The following is a 19,878-nucleotide window of genomic DNA, read 5'->3' as shown; positions in this document are numbered from 1 at the left end:
TGCAGATGAATTGCACAGATGGAGGAGCCTGCTGCTTGAAATAGCCCCTGGAAAGGGTGGAACAGTACAAAATATGGGACAACTGTGAGGCAGAAGGAAATAAGGTATAGGTCTTGCTTCTTTACAGGTAAAGGTTGTGTGAAGGAGGCTGCTTATAAGGGATAATTGAAAAACCAAATAGCATGAGGTCTTCCACTACTTCTTTTAATTGCTCTTTTAGCAACTGCCTTGTTTTCTAAATGTATTGTACTGTATATCCAAGTAGTTCACACTTGTTTCATACCTGTTACCGACTTTGTCTTCAGAAGAAGTAAAAATCTAAATCAGGGGTGCTCACACTTTTTTGGCTTGAGAGCTACTTTGAAACCCAGCAAGGCCTGGAGATCTACCAGAGTTTTTTTACAATGTTCGCGCCATCATAACATATAACATTTATGCATGCATCTAGTCTCTCACAGAAAGTGGTGGGCCACCTTGGCGACTTTGGGCTGCCTTATCCTCAGCTGGGCATTTAGTCAGTCAGTGGGATTTTTCCAGGAGAGAACAGGGAAGGATGAGAAATGTGGGGGGGGGGGTGGAAAGAGAAGAAAACCAAGCTGGTTGTCATTTGTGAACAATGCCACCACAGCCAGGAAGCAGGTGAGCTCATCAAGGCTGCCATCCTAGCCACACTTTCCTGGAAGTAAGCCCCATTTAATGGGACTTACCTCTGAGTAGGCACGCATAGGACTGGGCTCCAAGGCTCTTTAGCTCTTTAGCCCTGTAGCTTCCCGAATTGGCCCGCCATCGCATCCGGGGTAGTGCGCGGCGTGGCTGGAGGAAGGGCAGCACGACAAAGCAGTGGGCGGGAAGCCTCTGGCCAGAAGAGCCGGGGAAGCGGAGGCGCCTGCTTCACGCGGGTCCGTGGCTGGCCGGCTCCATCAGAGGCACGGCCAGCCTGCTGCTGCTGCTGCTTGTGGCGCGGGTTGTTGGCGGCTGGGTCACGCACAGCTCTGCTCCCGTTTGCAGCAGCGAGAGATGTCTCCACCACAGAATCCCGGGGAGGTGGGAAGAGGCGAGACTGAGGCATGGGGCGGGGGCTCTTGGAGCCAGGTGAGCGGCCGCAGCCAAGCCACGCTCCCGCTGCTCTGTGTGCCTGGGACGGCCAAGGCAGGCATGGCGGGCTAATCAGGAAGCTCCAGGGCTCTTTCCCACGCCTTTCAACATGGCGGAGGGGAGGGGAGGCGCGCGATCCACCGGATATTGCTTCGCGATCGACCAGTCGATCGCGATCGACGTTTTGAGCACGCCTGATCTAAATCTTTAAGCAAATGGCGAAGAGCAGGGATGTCAAACATAAGGCCCAGGGGCCAGATGCAGCAGCCCACTGAAACTTTACATGTGGCCCTTGGGCTCTTTGCTGCTGAGCAATCCTGAGGAGTCATTTCGTAAAGGGTGGCCAGCATGATAATTGGGCTCTCCCATATCTTGAAATGATCAAGATTTGAGTATTTACTCTTCTGCCATTTGCAGTTAATGAGTTCCTGCACAAGAGCAGAGTGCTTATTTCTGGTTTTGACCTGTTTAATGACATCATTTCCTGCCCATTTCCTGCAATGACATACTTCTGGCCCTCAGCAGACATCATGAATGCTATTCGGTTCGCTGTATGAAATGAGTTGGACACTCCTGGCGAAGAGAGAGATATTGCCAATAGTTCGACCTGCGCTATTTCATGGGTACTACAACATCACAGCTCTACTAACATTTAATACCGACCAAACAAATGGTCCTCAAATTACTTCACATGTCAAAAGGCTCTAAATGTCTATGAATGTGAAACAACCCTTCACAACCCAAGAGACATCATCAGAGCAACACAGGGTATAGCTTCTCACTTGCAGATTTATGAGATCACAATATCAGATGCCTACACATTCTATAGGAAATAAATATCATTCATCTCACCTGAGACGTTTTTGCTATCCAATAAATTCCGCTCTATCTGCATCCTGCCTGTGTCTTGTTCTTCCCCAGAAGGCACTACTGTGTTTACTTGCTTTATTTTTTGTGACGGCTTTTCATTGACCTTGAAGCTATCTGTAGCTGCTTCAGTGGCTGTGATTTCTGTACCAACCACTATGGTTGATACCTTCTTGTCCTCTGGAGTTTTAAGCTTTTTTGATCGTGATCGGTTGTGCTGGGAGCTGTAATAAGAGATACTGCTGTCAGAACAGAATGTCTGGGCAGGATAAGATAAAGTATCTACCAATATAAATGTCCCTTTCACCTGCTTAAAAGGAGAAAAAAACTGACAATGTTTCATCTTTTTGTGTGGTGATAATATTTACCATTTATTAAGTAATAGATTAACAATTGATTGAATTTAACCTTTAAATCTGTTGTAATAGCTCTTTAAAGTTAGTTATTACACTAAAATTACCTCAATTAAGTGTGGAACCAAGATCCAAAACCAGTTCCTTGGGATGTAATCTTGAACAGACTTACTAGGAAGTAAGCTCCATTCAACATAATAGTATTTAATTTTGAGTAGACACACATGGAAGTGCACTGTTGGTGAAGCATTTTTAGAACATCACAAATACTAAGTATATTATTGCAATAATCTCCCTATTACATTAAACTTTGACAACGATACACAAATCCCAAAATGAATAAGATATTTTGATTGACTACTTTTCTGCAGACTCATCTCCCCCCTAAAGGAAAAAAATTCCTTAATTTTCACCAGTTGCAACTATAACTTTAGCAATAGCTACCAGAATTGGAATTATGGAAAAAACCATAGCACACACTGAAAAAGTTATTACCACTGTAGAAAGCAATTCTTAGTAATGACATTAGGGTTCACAATGAAGCACAATCTCAGAAGGAAAAAGGAGAACATTTTAAATAAAATTACTGCTGACGGTATTGCGTGACCCCAATGCTAGCCATTGCAAAAGTGCCATAAAGTACTTTTTAGCTGTCTGTCTGTTTGCAGTGCCAGCGGGAAGGCCAGAGCTTCCTGTAGGTGCCAGCGTAAGGAGTGGCACCCACAGGAGCGGGTAAGTACTGTGCTGAGTAGCATAAGGGTGAGGGGAGAAGGGGATGGGGCGTAATAGGGTGGGGCGGTATGGCGACGGGGATAGGGTTGGCAGGTCAAGCCTGGAGGGGAGTGGGATCAGCAGCAGCTCATGCCATGTCCTATTCCCCTTCCAGGGCCCAATCTGGCAACATGGTTCAATGCAGACTTGCACCAGGATTTGCTGGTGGGGTCCAAGATAATCCATTGGGCAGGCTGAAGATTACCCCAGGGCAAGGGGATGAATGCCCCCTTACCTCAAAGAGAATTTTTGCCTGTAAACTTCCCAGCAGGATGTCACATCAGTGCAGGGTAGGATTGGCTATGATTCTGTTAGATGTTAATCTGAATTTGTGCATTTCATAACAGTATCGTGTATGCTGCTTCTGTATAGAAGAATAATTCTACACAAAGACTAATTGTTGACTTTCAGGTGCACCTTTACGAAAAGAGGCCTAGTCACTTATTTACCACAAGGAAGTCTCCCATTGTAGAATAAAAGTATAAGCAATGGAAATAGAAATGAATAAAACATTTTTGATTCTTTCCAAGCAGCCATCTTATTATGACTATAAAGATTTATTTTGAGCTACATTGTAGCCCCAAAATCTATTTTCAGTACCAAGGTTCATCCTAAAACATGCCAGATAAATAAAAATGTGAAGTTCTCTGAACATGTGCACAGAACAGCCCCAGGTATCTGAGATTAGAAGGAAGGGCTACCTGGTCAGATGCATACAGACCAGATTGAATTCTGGCACCTTTAGAAGTATTAAATGCTGTGATTATTCTTTCTCTACCTAGTATGAGAGTAAAACCGCATCTATGACATTTCAGAGTGGGCATGCATTTCCCAATACTTCATAGTGAGTATAAATACAACATCAAACAACCATACTGTTGGCTTTATATACAGCAGTGTTTCTCAATCAGTGGTACAGGTACCACCAGTGGTACTTGAGTTGGTGTCTGGTGGTATTCGAAGGACCCCTGGACACCTGCCGCCCAGCAGCGAGACCAGGAATGTGACACAACAAACAGCAGTAGGAGGATTGGTTTGGCAGGAAGAGCTCCAACACATGCTTTTCCACGATCAAAAAAGCCCTCCCACGCGTCCTGAGCCTCTTACTAGTGTCTGTCACATTGCATTTTGTCTTCCAAACTGGAAGTAACCGGCAAGGATGTCATCACCAGTTACTTCCGGTGGTACTTTGAATAGTTGGACCATGTGAAGTACAGCAGAGAACAAACGTTGAGAAACACTGATATACAGTGAATCAACCGCTCCCTTTCTACCTTCAGCATGTGACCTGTATTGTCAAAGCTAACAGCACCAATAATCCCTCTAGCACTTGCACATTTAAGGATCTGTGCTTCATGGCCATCTCCTTCAAAAACTATAGTTGTAGGTGTTGAAATTCATTACTGTTAGTATTATGATCTCTATCCTCATACAAGTGCTTTCCACTAAGGTGGTACCAGCTCCAGAACACTAATATCAATTCACTTTATTCCTGGTCACTTTATTAGACCCTATTGAGAAGGCATATTATTTCCACAATCAAAATTATTATTTTTTTTTTTCCTTGACACATTATAAGAGAGATGAAGCTGAACAAACACTTTATCTTCATTTGGGGGATGCACATCTCCCGCTGTGTTTGCATTTGTGCCAAGTCTACTAATTAAATAGCACAGAAATGCATCCACCAGTTTAGCACAGTGAATAAATTCAGTGCATGTACTCATCTGATAAAACTTTCAACATAATTACTATAATGTCTCCATTTTTAATTTTAACTTTTAAATTGGCTATCCAGACAAAAAAGAGCTGTACTGACAAGGAAATAATTTCTCTGCCAAGTGCAAATGGCAGTTATATTATAAAGGAATGTCACAATACAAGAGCATCATTGTACTATTATGTGACACACATATTAAAATCTAAAAGATTCTCAAGTTTTAAATGCAAGTATATATGTGGACTGATAGACACAATAGGTTTCTTTAAAGAAACCATTTGCCAAAAGAGCTATTTGCAACAGAAAAATGCATGAGACAATGACTGGGCTGCTGAGTTGTTCAAATGGTCCCTTAGAACATCCATATTAGGTCTGTTCTCCCCCCATCTGTACTCCCCCCCCATCATATATTTTCACAAGCATGTACATTAGGTAAAGGGCAAACAGGGAGTGCAGGACCACTAACATCTGCAGCTGCTCTGGCTCTGGATTTAAGCTATTATTTAAGCTATTATTTAAGCTGGATTTAAGTTATTAATATTAATAACTCCCCAATCTAAATAAGACTGAGAGCAAACACATCATGTTGGTCTGCCTAACATAACAGTAGAGAATGACTGTGTCATACCTTCCAGATTCATAACAATAACTGCAGTGGCTATATCACCCTGTGACTCCATGTGTATGTACTGCGGTGCATGAGCCAGGGAGTCACAGCAAATTGCAGCTGCCTGCCAAGTGTACCCTAAGTAGAATAAAGGTAAATGCAGCTGCACACTCTTATTCAAAACATGCAGAATAGTCTTGAGGGTTACTGGAGATAAAGGAGATTATCAGGAATTTGAGGCAATATTTGCAATGCCGCTGACCTGGGTGCTGAGTCCAGCATCAGGAAAACTTTATGCTTTGTTTTATTGCAACAACTGCATTGCTCTTGCAGATATACCCAAAACAGCATAGTTAAAAACATATTCTCTAGTATACCCTCTATTGGGTATTGCTCTGCTTTACTATGACAAGCTTTACATATGACAAGCTACTCCTGCTGAAATTTCCTCCTCTACACAATTGTTAAGAGTCCAAGAGCCCTAAAGTTGAAAGGTTGGTCACCCCTGTACTAGTGTCTTCAGACTGCTTAGATAGTTTATTCACTAATACCTTTAACCCAGGGCTTTTCAAACTGGTGTGTCGTAACACCCCAGCCTATGAGCCCTGGCCGCTTTCCCCTTAAGGGGCTGGGGGAAGGAAGCGACACAATCCTCGGGATCATGTCACTACCTCCCTCCCAGCCCCGCAAGAACTTACTGCGATTCAAACTCTCCCTGAGAGTTTGAAAACCACTGCCTTTAACCCAAGCCTGTGGATGTACAGGCCAAGAAAGGCCAGGTATTCATTTCCTCTAGTGTCCACATTCTTATTCCCATGCCTAGGACCGAGAGGGTTGTGGGATCAGTGGTGCCAGTATGTGATGTATTCTATCCCCCTTCCTGGATCTGATGTGCTGATATAAATCACTACAGACTTCTACCACCTATATAGCTGGCGCAGGTCCAAGTTGACCCACTGCAGATGCTAGCGTTACACCAAGGCAAAGGGGATCAATGTCCCCTTACCTAGAGGAGACCTCTGGCAGTTGGAATTCCCCTGTAGGATGCAGCATAGCATATAGGTTTGGCAAAGTAATAACTGGTCAAGACAGTAAAGAAAAATAAACTTTGTTGTTTAGAAGTATAATTTTGAATATGCCTCTTCAGACCTGAAAATCTATCAAATATAGTGAAAAGGGTTCTCCCATAATAAATATGCAATATAAGTCTCCATAACTTGCCCGATTCAGAAAAAGCTCCAAGGTGATAAAACGTGGACAGGTATATAATGAGGCCAGAAATATTCTGGATTACTAACTAGAAAACATTGCATAGATAAATAGCATTAAGACTGGCAGTATGAAAATTCAAATCCACTATTGGGCTGTAGAATATATAACCAGGTACTGGCAGTAACATTTCAACATTCTGCCAACTAGGTATCAGTCTCTGCACAGGACTCTGGCCAGAGGCTATAGAACTCTCAAGAACATTTAGGCAACTAGAGATTCTGCAACATTTAGAAACTTTTCTTACAATATCCAGAAGCTAGTAATTCACCTAACTTTCCTCAATGATGCTTTTCTGAAGGTAGAAAAACTGGGACTCAACCCAAAATGTTTTACACTCATAAAGGAAAATAACAAACATTATACAAATGCTCAGAGCTCCACATACATAAGTTTCAGTAATTGCATACTCATTAAACTTTTTAAAATGAAATATATTTTTTCAATGAGTATTATGAAATATGACACTTTCGCCCTCAAGCTCACTGCTAGGTTTTAAGGAGACACAAATTAACTGTGACTAAAATAAATGAACAACTCAAATGAAATAGCAGAGAAATTGGAGGTTGGGCAGGGAAACATTGAAAAGGGTAGAAATTACAGCATACTCTAACTTCAATTAAATTGAGTTCAAAACGTTCATTACCACCTGGAAGATCTCTTTGTTTTTCTTCTTCTCTGCAACCAGGCCTTTACCTCAGGTGTCATTTCAGGGGTGGGCTTTGTATGATCAATGGTGTATAAATCCTTTCCTTGTTTCCACAGCTGGTATCTGTCTGGTTGAAATTTTTTTACAAAGACATCCATCGATATAGTCACCATGTCTTTCCTGCAGGTACACTAGGAAGGAAACAGATGAATATGTTGGGGGGGAAAAAGTTCATATACAACAGAGAAATCCAAATAAACTCATAAAAGCAACCCACACTCTAAGAATCCAAATATCACATACATTTTTCAATTGAAGAGCTCCAACAGATAGCATAATCAATGGAACGACAGCAATACCTGCTGTTGGCATACAATACTAAGCATTCTAATTAGCTTCACAATTACAGCAGTTAAAATTGTTAGGTCTCCATGCTATAAACTGGGATCACTGTCTACATATTTCACCTGGATGGAATACTGTAAATTGCAGTTCATATGAAGCCTCTGGATAGTAGACAAAGAAAAGATTACAGTAGATACATTCATCATTCAGTGTCTTGTACCTAAAAACATATCACTGACAGTCCAATCTTATCCTTCACTAACATCCTGCTGATATATGCACCATCTGATGAATGTACTGATCCACCCCGCTGATGTTTCAGCTGATGTTTATGCCAAAGCAGCTTGCACTACATCCTGCAGGGGGAGGCAGTGGTGAAGGTCTCCCCTGGGTAACTAAACTTTTGCATATTTGAATGAAATCACCGATGCAGATCCATGTGAACCCAAGCTGCTGGATCAAGCCTCGGAAGGGAGTTTGAATTAGGCAGCCACCACTGCCACTGATTCCCACCTTCCCAGCCCTGATCCCACCTCATTGCCACTGCCCACCCAGCCCATTCCATCCTCCCGCCCTGACCTGCCTCCCCAGCCATCCTACCTGGGTCAGTAATGATCCTCAGGCACACAGGGGAAGGCTCTAGCCTTCCCACTGGTGCTCTAGCAGCACAAAATTCCATGCTCTGCCAGAATTTCTACGACTGCCATAAGGCAGTTAATGCTGACGGAATGCTTGCTCCACCAGAATAAGCCCAGTAGGATTGAGCTGTAAATTAGTGAAGTCTCCACTGAAAACTACGAAGTTAAATAATAAACTTGGTAAAATTTTATCTGCAATGGATAATTCACACATGCAAGGTATCCTAAAGTTGCTTTCACTGAATATTGCATATTTGAACTGAACATATGATTTCATGTGGCAATATAAAAATGTGAAAAATATATAAAATATATCCATCTATATTAATCTATTCACAAACATAGATGGTTTTCACTACAGTTCTCTTGAAATGAGAGGTTTTTTTGTTTTCTTTTTCTTAAAGCCACTTTGCCTTTGAAAGTGAGCCTACAAAGGATGAGACATTTTTAGAGTAAATTTTTTTATTAAAATTCATGTTTCCACCATGACAATGCCCCTCCATCATAACTCTAATTTATAATTCTTTGTTTCAGACTTCAGTGGGCAGTGCCCTTTAAAAGAGAACATCAGAAACACTGAAAAGCTTGCCAAAAATCATGACTAATTCCAAGCATTGATTAGCATAACACAGTCGAGCCACAGAGATTATAGTGATGACTGCTGCACAATGTTAATGTCTTTGACAAGTCAGCATTACCACACTATATTCACACACTTTTTATTTTATACGAACAGATTAGCTACTCTCTGTAACAACTCAATAGATAGTGTTTGGATACTAGACACGCCCTCAAGTTGTCCACTATCATCCATTATGGGGGAAAAATATCAATTCACAAATGAAAACTCACATTGAATTCCCTCTTCCTGATCTGCAACCAAACACTCTTTAAATTGAAACTACAGTGATAGGCAGGCATGAAAAACAATTGCTTAACAAATAGCTTAAGAGATTACAGTATTTGCTGTGAGACTTTCAAATCTTCCTGCAGTTTGAGAAAGAATTAATACCTAAGCCATTGTTAATTTATTGATGAAATACGTCCCTGTGAAATAATATCCAAAGGTGAAATTCTTCTTTTTAACAGAATTTTTTTCTCAACAAACTACACACAATTCCTTTTTACCCAAATATTTTCCTGCTGTGAGGACAAAGCAGAGGACTGGGAGAGGTCATTGTTAAAATGTGGATTAAAAGTTTGAGAATTGTTACCAATCTATATTGGTTTCCAGATGAGAAAGATCCCTATATTAAATGTACTCAATTTCAGGACTATTCATAGCATTTCATATACACCAATTGAAACCATCACACTGAAAAATACTGCATATTTAAGCCTCTATTCATTCCAAGTTGGAATATGAAAGCTTCACATCAGACAGTGAAAGAAGAGACATTCTGTAGAGCTCCTTTCAGGGTGGTGTTTTTCCCTTCCAAATGTGCAAGGAATAAAATTGGTTTCTTTCACAAACTATCCAAAAGACTTTTTAAAAAAGTCAGGAGAGCATGTCTGTTGGGGAAAAGGGGGATAGAATCTTGGTGTGCACTGACACCACCATGTTCCTCCCCCTCCTGTCCCCAGTTTGGCCAGGTCCCAGCCCCAATCCTCCCTCAAACCCTGCTGCCACCTAACCTGCTCTGGCATGGTATCTGGGAACTGCTGGTGAACATGCAAAGATTCCAACCATTTGCACCAGTGGCTCTGCAGTGAACAATGATAGCATGGCTTTCATGCCACCAGAACAGTTTACAGCAGCATATTGCAAACTCCCCTGACGTAGGCCCTTAATAGGATTGGGTCATTGATCTAAGACAGTGATGGTGAACCTATGACACATGTGTCAAAGGTTATTACAGTATCCTGTGGAATTTTTTTGTTTCCTCTTGGAGCTATTCAAGGTTCTGACCATCTCCTAGGACTCTACTTCTGGTTGAGCCTGTATCTCAGCAGATCAGGAGCAGGTTATATCCAAAAGTTTCTCAGATATGTATACCAGAGCAACATCATTTTATGTTATTTTTACTTTCTGTCATAACATGTTGACTTGCATTTTCTGTTATGCTTCTCAAGCATTTCTAAGCTATTTTACTTTTTTATTCCTTGTCTTTAATACTTTTTTCCCCTACTCTCCAGTTGGTGAGCATACAGTACTTCTACAAATCACGATTAACATGGATGCATACAACAAAATGCAGGATCCATCCACAATAAACCGATATTTCTTCCTAACTACTTGACACTAACCAAATAATTATTCCTCCAGTGTGACTTATCAAATACTCTCTAAACCTGTGTAATGCTACATCTAGGGCTTCTGAAAGACTCCCAGGGATGGTTGACTCCTGAAGCCCTACCCTCCAGTGCAGCATAAGTTAATAACAACAACAACAACAACAACAGGTATTTATATACCGCCTTTCTTGGTCTTTATTCAAGACTTTATTCAAGGCGGTTTACATTGGCAGGCTTATTTAAATCCCTTATTAAATAGGGATTTTTACAATTGAAAGAAGGTTCTTTCTTTCAAGAACCACAACATTCAGGTGTTTCATTCTGATCTGGCTTCACATTCTGGCCTCCATCCTTCCATGCTCAGAGCAGATGGAATAGCTCGGCTTCAGCTTGTCAGCTGCTTCAAGGTCGCACGGTGCCAGTGGCCTCGAACTGGCGACCTTGTGGATGTTATCTTCAGGCAAATGGAGGCTCTACCCTCTAGACCAGACCTCCTGCCCAGACCAGACCTCCTGCCCTCTGTTGCTCAACAGAGCACCTTGCACAGTCACTGTCTTGTCCTCTCCATCTGCAATTGGGTTTTCTACATACCTAGATTACACAGCTAATGTCATCTAAAATTAAACCCTTACATGGCATGTTACTTCCAGAGGCAAGGTTTCAAAAGGTCCCTGTATGCATGCCCAAGCGGATCGAGCTTGCACTGGGCTTCTGCAATGTTATCTTCCAACCGCAACTCCTCTTCTTACATGAAATGTACAACCTTCAAATGCACAACCTTCAAATCAATGCAAGGGGATGCTTTTTCAGGAGCATTTTTGAAAGCATGGAGTACTGCCATTGGAGGGGGAAACCTAAGATTTTCCAGAAATAGTATGCGATCATGATGCATTTTAAACCATGAAGTTTGCATACAAAAAAAAATTGACAACAAGCATTACAGGGGGAGGAGAGGAAAATACCGTTGTTGATTAAAGGCAGAGACCTTTAACCTGAACCTATTATGAAACTTTGGTACCTCACATCATTATCAAACTCTCAGCCACATGTATTTTGGGATCTCTCTCTCTCTCTCTCTCTCTCTCTCATAAACAAATTCTAGCCTAGAATTTCTAGGTAAAGTATTTTCTATTTGTTTTATATTCACAATTTTAAAAAATCCTGCATGCCACCATGATAAGCAGAGTGCAATTATTCTCTTAACGTTCAATGTGCATGATAAATCTTCATTCTCCTTTACAGAAACAGGGCTAAACAGTCTGCAAGATGTATCTTACACATTTATTTGCAAAAGAAAAATACATCAGCAGCTTTCTGTATGTGAGGCAAGCCATTCCAAATACATACCACAATACGGGGCTAAAAGAGCTCTGGCATTCAAACAATTTATTCTCAATTAATGAATAAATTATAGTTTTCATAACCATCAAATATTAGTAAAGAATACCATTCCTTATTGCTCAAATGCAGAGGCTATTTGATTTAAATATTCCTTCAGTTATAGCCACTAGTTTTTCACAATAACCAAGCAAGTACAAAAGATAAACCTTGCTAAAGCTCTTGTTATAGGGGTTATAACAGAGATGGTTACACTTCCAATATTACCTTCAGAGCAAATGTTTGACAGGCAATACTTGTACGTGAAAAGAGTTTAGTGCATGCTGTAACAATAGCCATTCTTCTCTAGCAGAACAGATATATTTTTACACTGACCTTCCGGCAACTTGTAGGCAATGCAGCAGAAACCTTTGATATCAGTTATCCATTTGTACAACCTTCAATAAAACCAGTGTTCCTTTGGTAAAAAGTCTTGAAAAGTGCACTGTTGACTGACACAGCTAGGTACACAAAAAAGGAAATAAAGAATGTTCTGCTTTGCTAGTTATTCTCAGAATTTTTTCCAAGATTCTAAACTTTAGATCTCTCTCAGAAAAAGAGCTCATGTGTTACACTGATTTTCTGGCAGACTATATAAATAGTACTACTATTTATAATACTACTATAAATAGTACTACTATTTAGTACTACTCAGCACTACTCTGAGCTATATTCCAGAGAAAACGTAGTCACCGAAGAAGCACTGAACAACGTTGATTGCCTACCTATGTTGGAGGAGCTTGACAGAGAACCAACCCTAGAAGAACAACGTGGCCCTGGACTCCCTTGCCTTTGGCAAGGCACCTGGAAAAGACAGCATCCCTGCTGAAGTCCTAAAGTGCTGCAAAGAGATCATCGTCACTGAGCTGCATGAAATCCTCTGTCTTTGCTGGAGAGAAGGTGGAGTACCTCAGGACATGAGGGATGCAAACATCATCACGCTGTACAAGAACAAAGGCGACAGGGGTGACTGCAACAACTACCATGGCATCTCTCTCCTTAGCGTAGTAGGAAAGCTGTTTGCCCGAGTTGCACTAAAGAGGCTCCAGGTACTTGCAGAGAGCATCTATCCAGAATCACAGTGCGGATTCCGAGCCAACAGGTCCACCACTGATATGGTATTCTCCTTTAGACAGCTGCAGGAGAAATGCAGGGCACAACAACAGCCACTCTTTATAGCCTTCATAGATCTCCCAAAGGCTTTTGACCTGGTCAGCAGGGATGGCCTCTTCAAGATTCTCCCCAAGATTGGATGTCCACCCAGGCTCCTCAGCATCATCAGGTCTTTCCACAAGGACATGAAGGGTACTGTTGTCTTTGATGGCTCCACATCAGACCACTTTGACATCCGAAGCGGAGTGAAGCAGGGCTGTGTTCTTGCGCCAACCTTGTTTGGGATTTTCTTCGCTGTCCTGCTGAAGCATGCCGTGGAATGGCAACAGAAGGCATCTATCTCCGGACCAGATCAGATGGAAAGCTCTTCAACCTCTCCAGACTGAGAGCAAAGTTTAAAAGTCCAGCTGAAATGCCTGCGTGACTTCCTCTTTGTCGATGATGCAGCTGTCACCACCCACTCTGCCAAAGATCTCCAGCAGCTCATGATTCGTTTTAGCAAGGCCTGCCAAGATTTTGGACTGACAATCAGCCTGAAGAAAACACAGGTCATGGTTCAGGATGTGGACTTACCTCCCTGCATTACAATCTCTGCGCATGAACTGGAGGTTGTCCATGACTTTGTGTACCTTGGCTCAACGATCTCCGATACTCTTTCTCTCGATACCAAGCTAAACAAATGCATCGGTAAAGCAGCTACTACATTTTCCAGACTCCCAGTCTGGTCCAACAAGAAGCTGACGGAACATACCAAGATCCAGGTCTACAGAGCAGCGAGTCATGGACTCCTCGCTCACAACAGGAGAGGAAACTGAACACTTTCCACATGCGCTGCCTCCGACACATCCTCAGCATCACCTGGCAGGACAAAGTTCCAAACAACACAGTCCTGGAATGAGCTGGAATCCCTAGCATGAATGCACTGCTGAAACAGAGACGTCTGCGTTGGTTTGGTCATGTTGTGAGAATGGATGATGGCTGGATCCCAAAGGATCTCCTCTATGGAGAACTCATGCAGGGAAAGCGCCCTACAGGTAGACCACAGCTGCGATACAAGGACATCTGCAAGAGGGATCTGAAGGCCTTAGGAATGGACCTCAACAGGTGAGAAACCCTGGCCTCTGAGCGGCCCGCTTGGAGGCAGGCTGTGCAGCATGGCCTCGCCCAGTTTGAAGAGATACTTGGCCAACAGACTGAGGCAAAGGCCCATAGCCAGGGAGACAGACCAGGGACAGACTACACTTACTCCCAGTTTGGAAGGGATTGTCACTCCCGAATCGGCCTTTTCAGCCACACTAGATGCTGTGCCAGAATCAACATTCAGAGTGTGATACCATAGTCTTTCGAGACTGAAGGTTGCCAACTACTATATAAATAATAAAATATAGCTCTCAACATAATCTGATGTCATACTAGTTGTTCCTACTACACACAGTATCACCAATGAGACCACTAGCACTCACCTACCTTGCACAGATCTTTTGTTTATGTGGCACCGTGTTCTCTGGTAGCAAAAGACAACTTTCTTTAGACCATTGATACTTCATAACTATTCAGTTAGAAAAACACAAGCCAACCATGCTTTCACATTGTTTCCTACAGGGCAGAAAGCTCTGTTCTTTCCTCCAGCAATGAGAGCTCCAGGAGAAGACTGATGCTTCTTGATTAAAGACCAAGATTATGGGGAGAAACTATCACTCAGTGGTAGAGCACATGCATTGCATGCATAACATCCAAGGTTTGATTCCTTGCATCTCCAGGTGAGAGTGAAAAAGGACCCATCTGAAATCCTGGATAGCCACTGTCTTTCAGTGTAGACAACACTGAGCTACATGGCCCAGTGGTTGGAGTCATGGGAATGTCGCAAAATTGCACCCAGTACCCAAGGAGTGCCTGGGTACTGGATGTATAGATCCTTATCAGCCTGTTTCCAATACATAACTGAACAACAATGTGAGAAAAAATGAAAACTACCCTACATTGTCTCTCCTGCCCAGTGCATGCTGTCTATTAGCTCATACTGTAGCTTATTAGCCATTATAAATTTAATTATGCTAGCCTTTATAAATTCCTTGAGACACATTAACCTATACCAAATATTAAAAAAAACTTGCACATTTCATTAACATTCACCAGACAGAAATGCCTTTAAGTTAGAGAAATAGGACTGGTTATAAAGCTTTATGTTGTTAAGCATATGAAATTCTGAAAGCAAACACTAAATAGTAATTTAAAAATTCATGCAACAGAGAAGATAGATGCCACACACATAAACCCCTCTCCCAATGTATCCCTTCAAACATGATCTAACATAGACCAATTTCTTCCAAGTGCATCTTAAGTGTAATTTTGTTGTTTCAATCACAAGATGCCATTTCAGTTCTCACAGCATAGGCAGACAGTTTAATTGCTATTGCTATCAGTAACTTTCTTTCATTAAAAACTCATCTCATCTTTTTTAAGCAAATGTTTTGGTTCAAATTCTTAGCTCTTCCTAAGTATTGTACAACAGCATTTCCTCACATTCTCTTTTCTCCAGTTACCTTCCGGAAGAGTTTTAATTTGAAAATATGGACTGGCACACCTGGGAATAGCTCATCTCTTACCATCACAACCATCTGTAACCTTCCAGATTCCTTTCTCAAGGTCTCCTGGTTCCTGCTTGGCAGGTTTACTCCACTGACTAGCTTCAGATAACTTCACACTTTTAACGTCCTAAATACCTTCAGCCAGTTCATCCATTTTTAAGTACTGTACCCTTAGATCAGCAGTCTCCAAACTGGGGACGACTGTGCAATGCGAAAGGCGTGCCCAGTATGATCTGCGCTTACTGTTCCATCTGGGAACTGTCCTTTCCCATCGCTGATATCCCCCAAACTGAGCTCCAGCCTGCCACGCCTGCCAAAAAATCTGGGTGCAGTGGCTGCTGGGGAGATGGAACCAGGAAGCAGAAGGCCAGAACTCAGTTCAGGGAAGATCAGCGATGAGGAAGGACAGCTCCCCTGTGGAAAGGTAAGCACTGTTCAAGTGAGGGAGGGAAATGCAGGCTGCTGGATCCAGCCCATGGGACAGGGTCCTGTAGAGCCCCCTTGCCTTAGATGATATATAGACAGCACAGTTACTCTTTAAAACAGTACAAAAGAAATTCAATCATGATTCGGCAAGCAGACCACATACTCCTGAGGAGCAGGGATGAGTTGCAAAAGGTCGAAGTTGGCACACTGTACACACCCCAAGGCTTGGGACACCTCCAAGTTAACGGGCCCCTCGACAACCATCTCCTCAATTCCCCTGTGATGGTATATAGAAAGAGAGGGGGAAACCTACCTCAATGACACGGACTCAAATTAGGGAAGTTGCATCAAATTAAATTGAAAAATATGTTCCTAGCATGACAAGGAACAAAAGTGTACAACAATGGGCTTTAAGACCCTTTTTTCCCTTGGATAGCAGTCACAGTACTTCGCTTTGGATAGATTGGTTCCCTCAAAATAAATTTGCACATTGAAGTTTTCTTCCCAAAAATTAGTTCAAAGTAATAATATAATAATATACAGTATTTATATACCACCTTTCTTGGTCTTTATTCAAGACTTTATTCAAGGCGGTTTACATAGGCAGGCTTATTAAATCCACGCAGGGATTTTTACAAATTGAAAGAAGGTTCTTTCTTTCAAGAACCACTACATTCAAGGTGTTACACTCCGATCTGGTTTAACATCCTGGCCTCCATCCTCCCGCGCTCCGAGCAGATGGAACAGCTCAGCTGCAGCTTGCCAGCTGCTTCAAGGTCGCACGGTGCCGGTGGCCTCGAACTGGCGACCTTGTGGATGTTAATCTTCAGGCAATGGAGGCTCTACCCTCTAGAGTACTACTTTCTTCATAATCATGTAGTAACAATCTTTCTACCAAACCTCCTGCTGTGTATATAATGCTGCATTCTTTTATTCATTACATTATTCACAGAGACGTAGAGGTTTGCACATAAGAAAGTTACAGGTGTTACACAGCACTTTTTTTAAATCTACAAAATATCTGATACTTCTTCATTGCTTCACATTCAGTTGAAGAATCTTGATAAGCTTCTATTTACACTGGATTCAAGATAATATGCAAGAAACATTGTTCACTGTAAAATTTCTGTCTGCTCCCAGCACTGGCTTTCAGAGACACACTATATCTAGCATGAAGGTAACTGATAACATTGGATAAAGTGTTTTGTTCCATGTGAAATCTGTTTTTAGTCTTTAAATGTCCATTAATCACCCGAGAATGTAAAAAAAGGTTTAAAAAAACAACCAAAAGCCACAAAACACCTCCTATTTCAACTTTATATTATTAGGTTCACATATTTCTAAGAGAATATTTTATACATATTTGCAGCTATCTGGAAATCAACCATAAATAAAACAGGTGGTATCAGCTTAGTACTTAGGCAGGCAGTAAAGTCCATTCAAAGATAATTCTATCTCCCTCTGTCCAATTGGATTTCTAATGCCAGAATACACGTCTGTATGCACTATAGCCTAAGAAAAAAGGAAAGGCTATTAATATAGATGTGTAAAAAGGAAATCACAATGTGACAGACTTTTTATTAATGTCTTGGAAAACGGCTGCCTATTGTGGTCTATTCACTGTCAAATGAGAAATATGTAGAAATATATTCTACCTTCTGAATAAGAAATAAGACCAAGTATCTATTTAAAAATGCATGTCACTCTTTTTGCTATTTGACAGATAAAATTAAGAGTGGAAAACTTAGTTTGGAAGTACGGAGCAAAAATCTACACAAAATATGAAATAGTCTTTACTAATAAAATCTGCATGAAATAGATTTGATATAGAGTCAGCATTACAAGGGAGGAGTACTACCAACTCCAACCTCTTTCTTCCTAACTTCTGACTTAAAAAAAGACCAAGGGCCCAATTCTATCCAACTTTCTAGCACCAATGCAGTTAAAATGCAACCCCAAATAGGAACAAATAGTTCCTTACCTTGAGGAGGCCTTTGTGACTGCCCTCCCACCTCAGAATGCAGTGCATACCGCATTGGCATGGCTGTATCAGTGCTGGAAAGTTGGACAGGATCGGGTACAAAAAATGTTTAGTTTAATGGTATTCACCCACTCTATTCTCTTTTGTTATTTCTACTAGCACATGGTTCATTTCACTACAAACATTTCCAAATACAAACAATTCAACTATTCATTCTATCCAGGTGTTTTTCTGTATATGTATATCACACATTTATTAATTACCACAGAGAAAACTGCAAGATTTTGGACAGCCCTGGATAAGGAACAACAATGGGCTCACAAACCAAACCACATCACTTGAAAGAAAAGAATGAGCCCATGCTTGCCTGCTTTTGTTCTGCAGCATCCCTTCCTTTACACATAATATGCTCAGATAAACAGAATTTTCTCTCTTACTGTGCTTGTTCAAAACGTTAGATGCACCCAGACAAGAACAATGCTTATGGCCTGGGAGGGTGGGGTGGCATCAATAGCACCAATGGAAACATCCATCTTGGGACTTAGAGCAAGGGACATGATGGAGTCATCTGACTGTGGCTCAAGTGACTTTTCCTATAGTTCAGAGTCCAAATCCCAGGGATGGGAATTCAAGTCTAGTGACTTAAGTTCAAGTCGTGAAAATCAGTATTTTTTGCTGACTCGTTTACATGCGAGTCACGCACATGGAAGGCTCATCAAAATACCTGAGTCAATGGCCCCTTGACTTGGCACTCATTCCCACGCACACAGACTCAAGTCTGTCTGTGTCTTGGTGTGCTTCCTTACTGTTTTCACAGTGTGAAAAACCTCATAGGGCCCTCATTCAGACAGGATGAACAACAGGGAAGTTCCTGCCAGGAGGCAGGAAAGGGTGGGCTCTCTTGCCCATCTCTAAAGGAACCAATGGTCATTGGACGAAGGATGGGAGGTCTGATTTGTTTCTTTGGATGAGGGAGGGCATAACCATGAGCTCAAGGGGGTTCTTGCCTTAGGACTAGCATAAGAGCCCAGAGGAAAAGGAGAGAGGGAAGCAGGGGAGGGAAATCACGCTTTCCAGCCACATAGGTGCTGTGAGGTCCATTGTTACATGGGGGGAGGGGAGGAAGCCCTATTGAATGACTGGTTGCAGTGGGACTACTTCTGAGTAGAGCTGCAAAGAGCCCAGCCTCCCAGCTACTGCACATGACCTTCCTCCCTCTTGCTGCTGATGTCCCCACTCTCATACAGTCCATCCCAGCCCTTCCCACCCTGTTTACAGATGGGATGGGGCAACAGGAGAGTGTTTAAAGAGAACTCACACACACACACACACACACACACACACACACACACACACACACACACCCTGGCAGCAGCCACTTATTTGCCCTGCACCTTACACGTGTATCAAAAAGATTTGTGACGCAAGTCTTTCCGAGTTGCGAAAAGGCAACTCAGCAAGTGACCCCGTTATGACTCATTTTGTGGAGTTGTGGAGGCGGAGACTAATGACTCAACTCGAGTCAAATCACGCTGGATTTGCTCATCCCTGCCAAATCCATATCAGCCCTTCCTCCCAATATGATAGCTATTTTAACTAAGAAAAAATGTAAGCACAAAACATGTTTAGTGTCATATCTCGTTTGGCCCTGAACATGTCATGGTAGAAGTTTATAGACCATACATCTTTCTGGAATTTTATCTCTAAATGGAGAATCCTATCTGATGAACGTAAACTTCTCTTGGAGGTGCAGGTCTGCTCTTAATTTTCATTTCTCAATCATAATTTCAACTTACACCTAGAAAAACACAGAAGTTATTATTTTTGATAACAGGATCATCTAG

At 41.9% G+C, this 19,878-nt stretch overlaps 1 protein-coding gene across 4 annotated transcripts in view; it reads right to left on the bottom strand.

The window, feature by feature from the left end:
* The window catches only part of KDM4C (lysine demethylase 4C), a 269,343-nt gene that overhangs the window by 113,301 nt on the left and 136,164 nt on the right, over positions 1 to 19,878 (bottom strand). For all 4 annotated transcript variants that reach the window (XM_066613903.1, XM_066613905.1, XM_066613906.1 and 1 more), the window contains exons 10-11: positions 7,332 to 7,522; positions 1,948 to 2,186 (exon numbers count right to left, since the gene is read on the bottom strand). In XM_066613903.1, coding sequence (XP_066470000.1) covers positions 1,948 to 2,186; positions 7,332 to 7,522 — 430 coding nt within the window. The remainder of the gene's footprint in view (positions 1 to 1,947; positions 2,187 to 7,331; positions 7,523 to 19,878) is intronic.

This window comes from Tiliqua scincoides, chromosome 2 (assembly GCF_035046505.1).
Source record: "Tiliqua scincoides isolate rTilSci1 chromosome 2, rTilSci1.hap2, whole genome shotgun sequence".
In the NCBI taxonomy this organism is placed as follows: domain Eukaryota; kingdom Metazoa; phylum Chordata; class Lepidosauria; order Squamata; family Scincidae; genus Tiliqua; species Tiliqua scincoides.
Note: the sequence above shows the minus strand (reverse complement) of the source record. Positions and strands in the feature narration are given on the sequence as shown.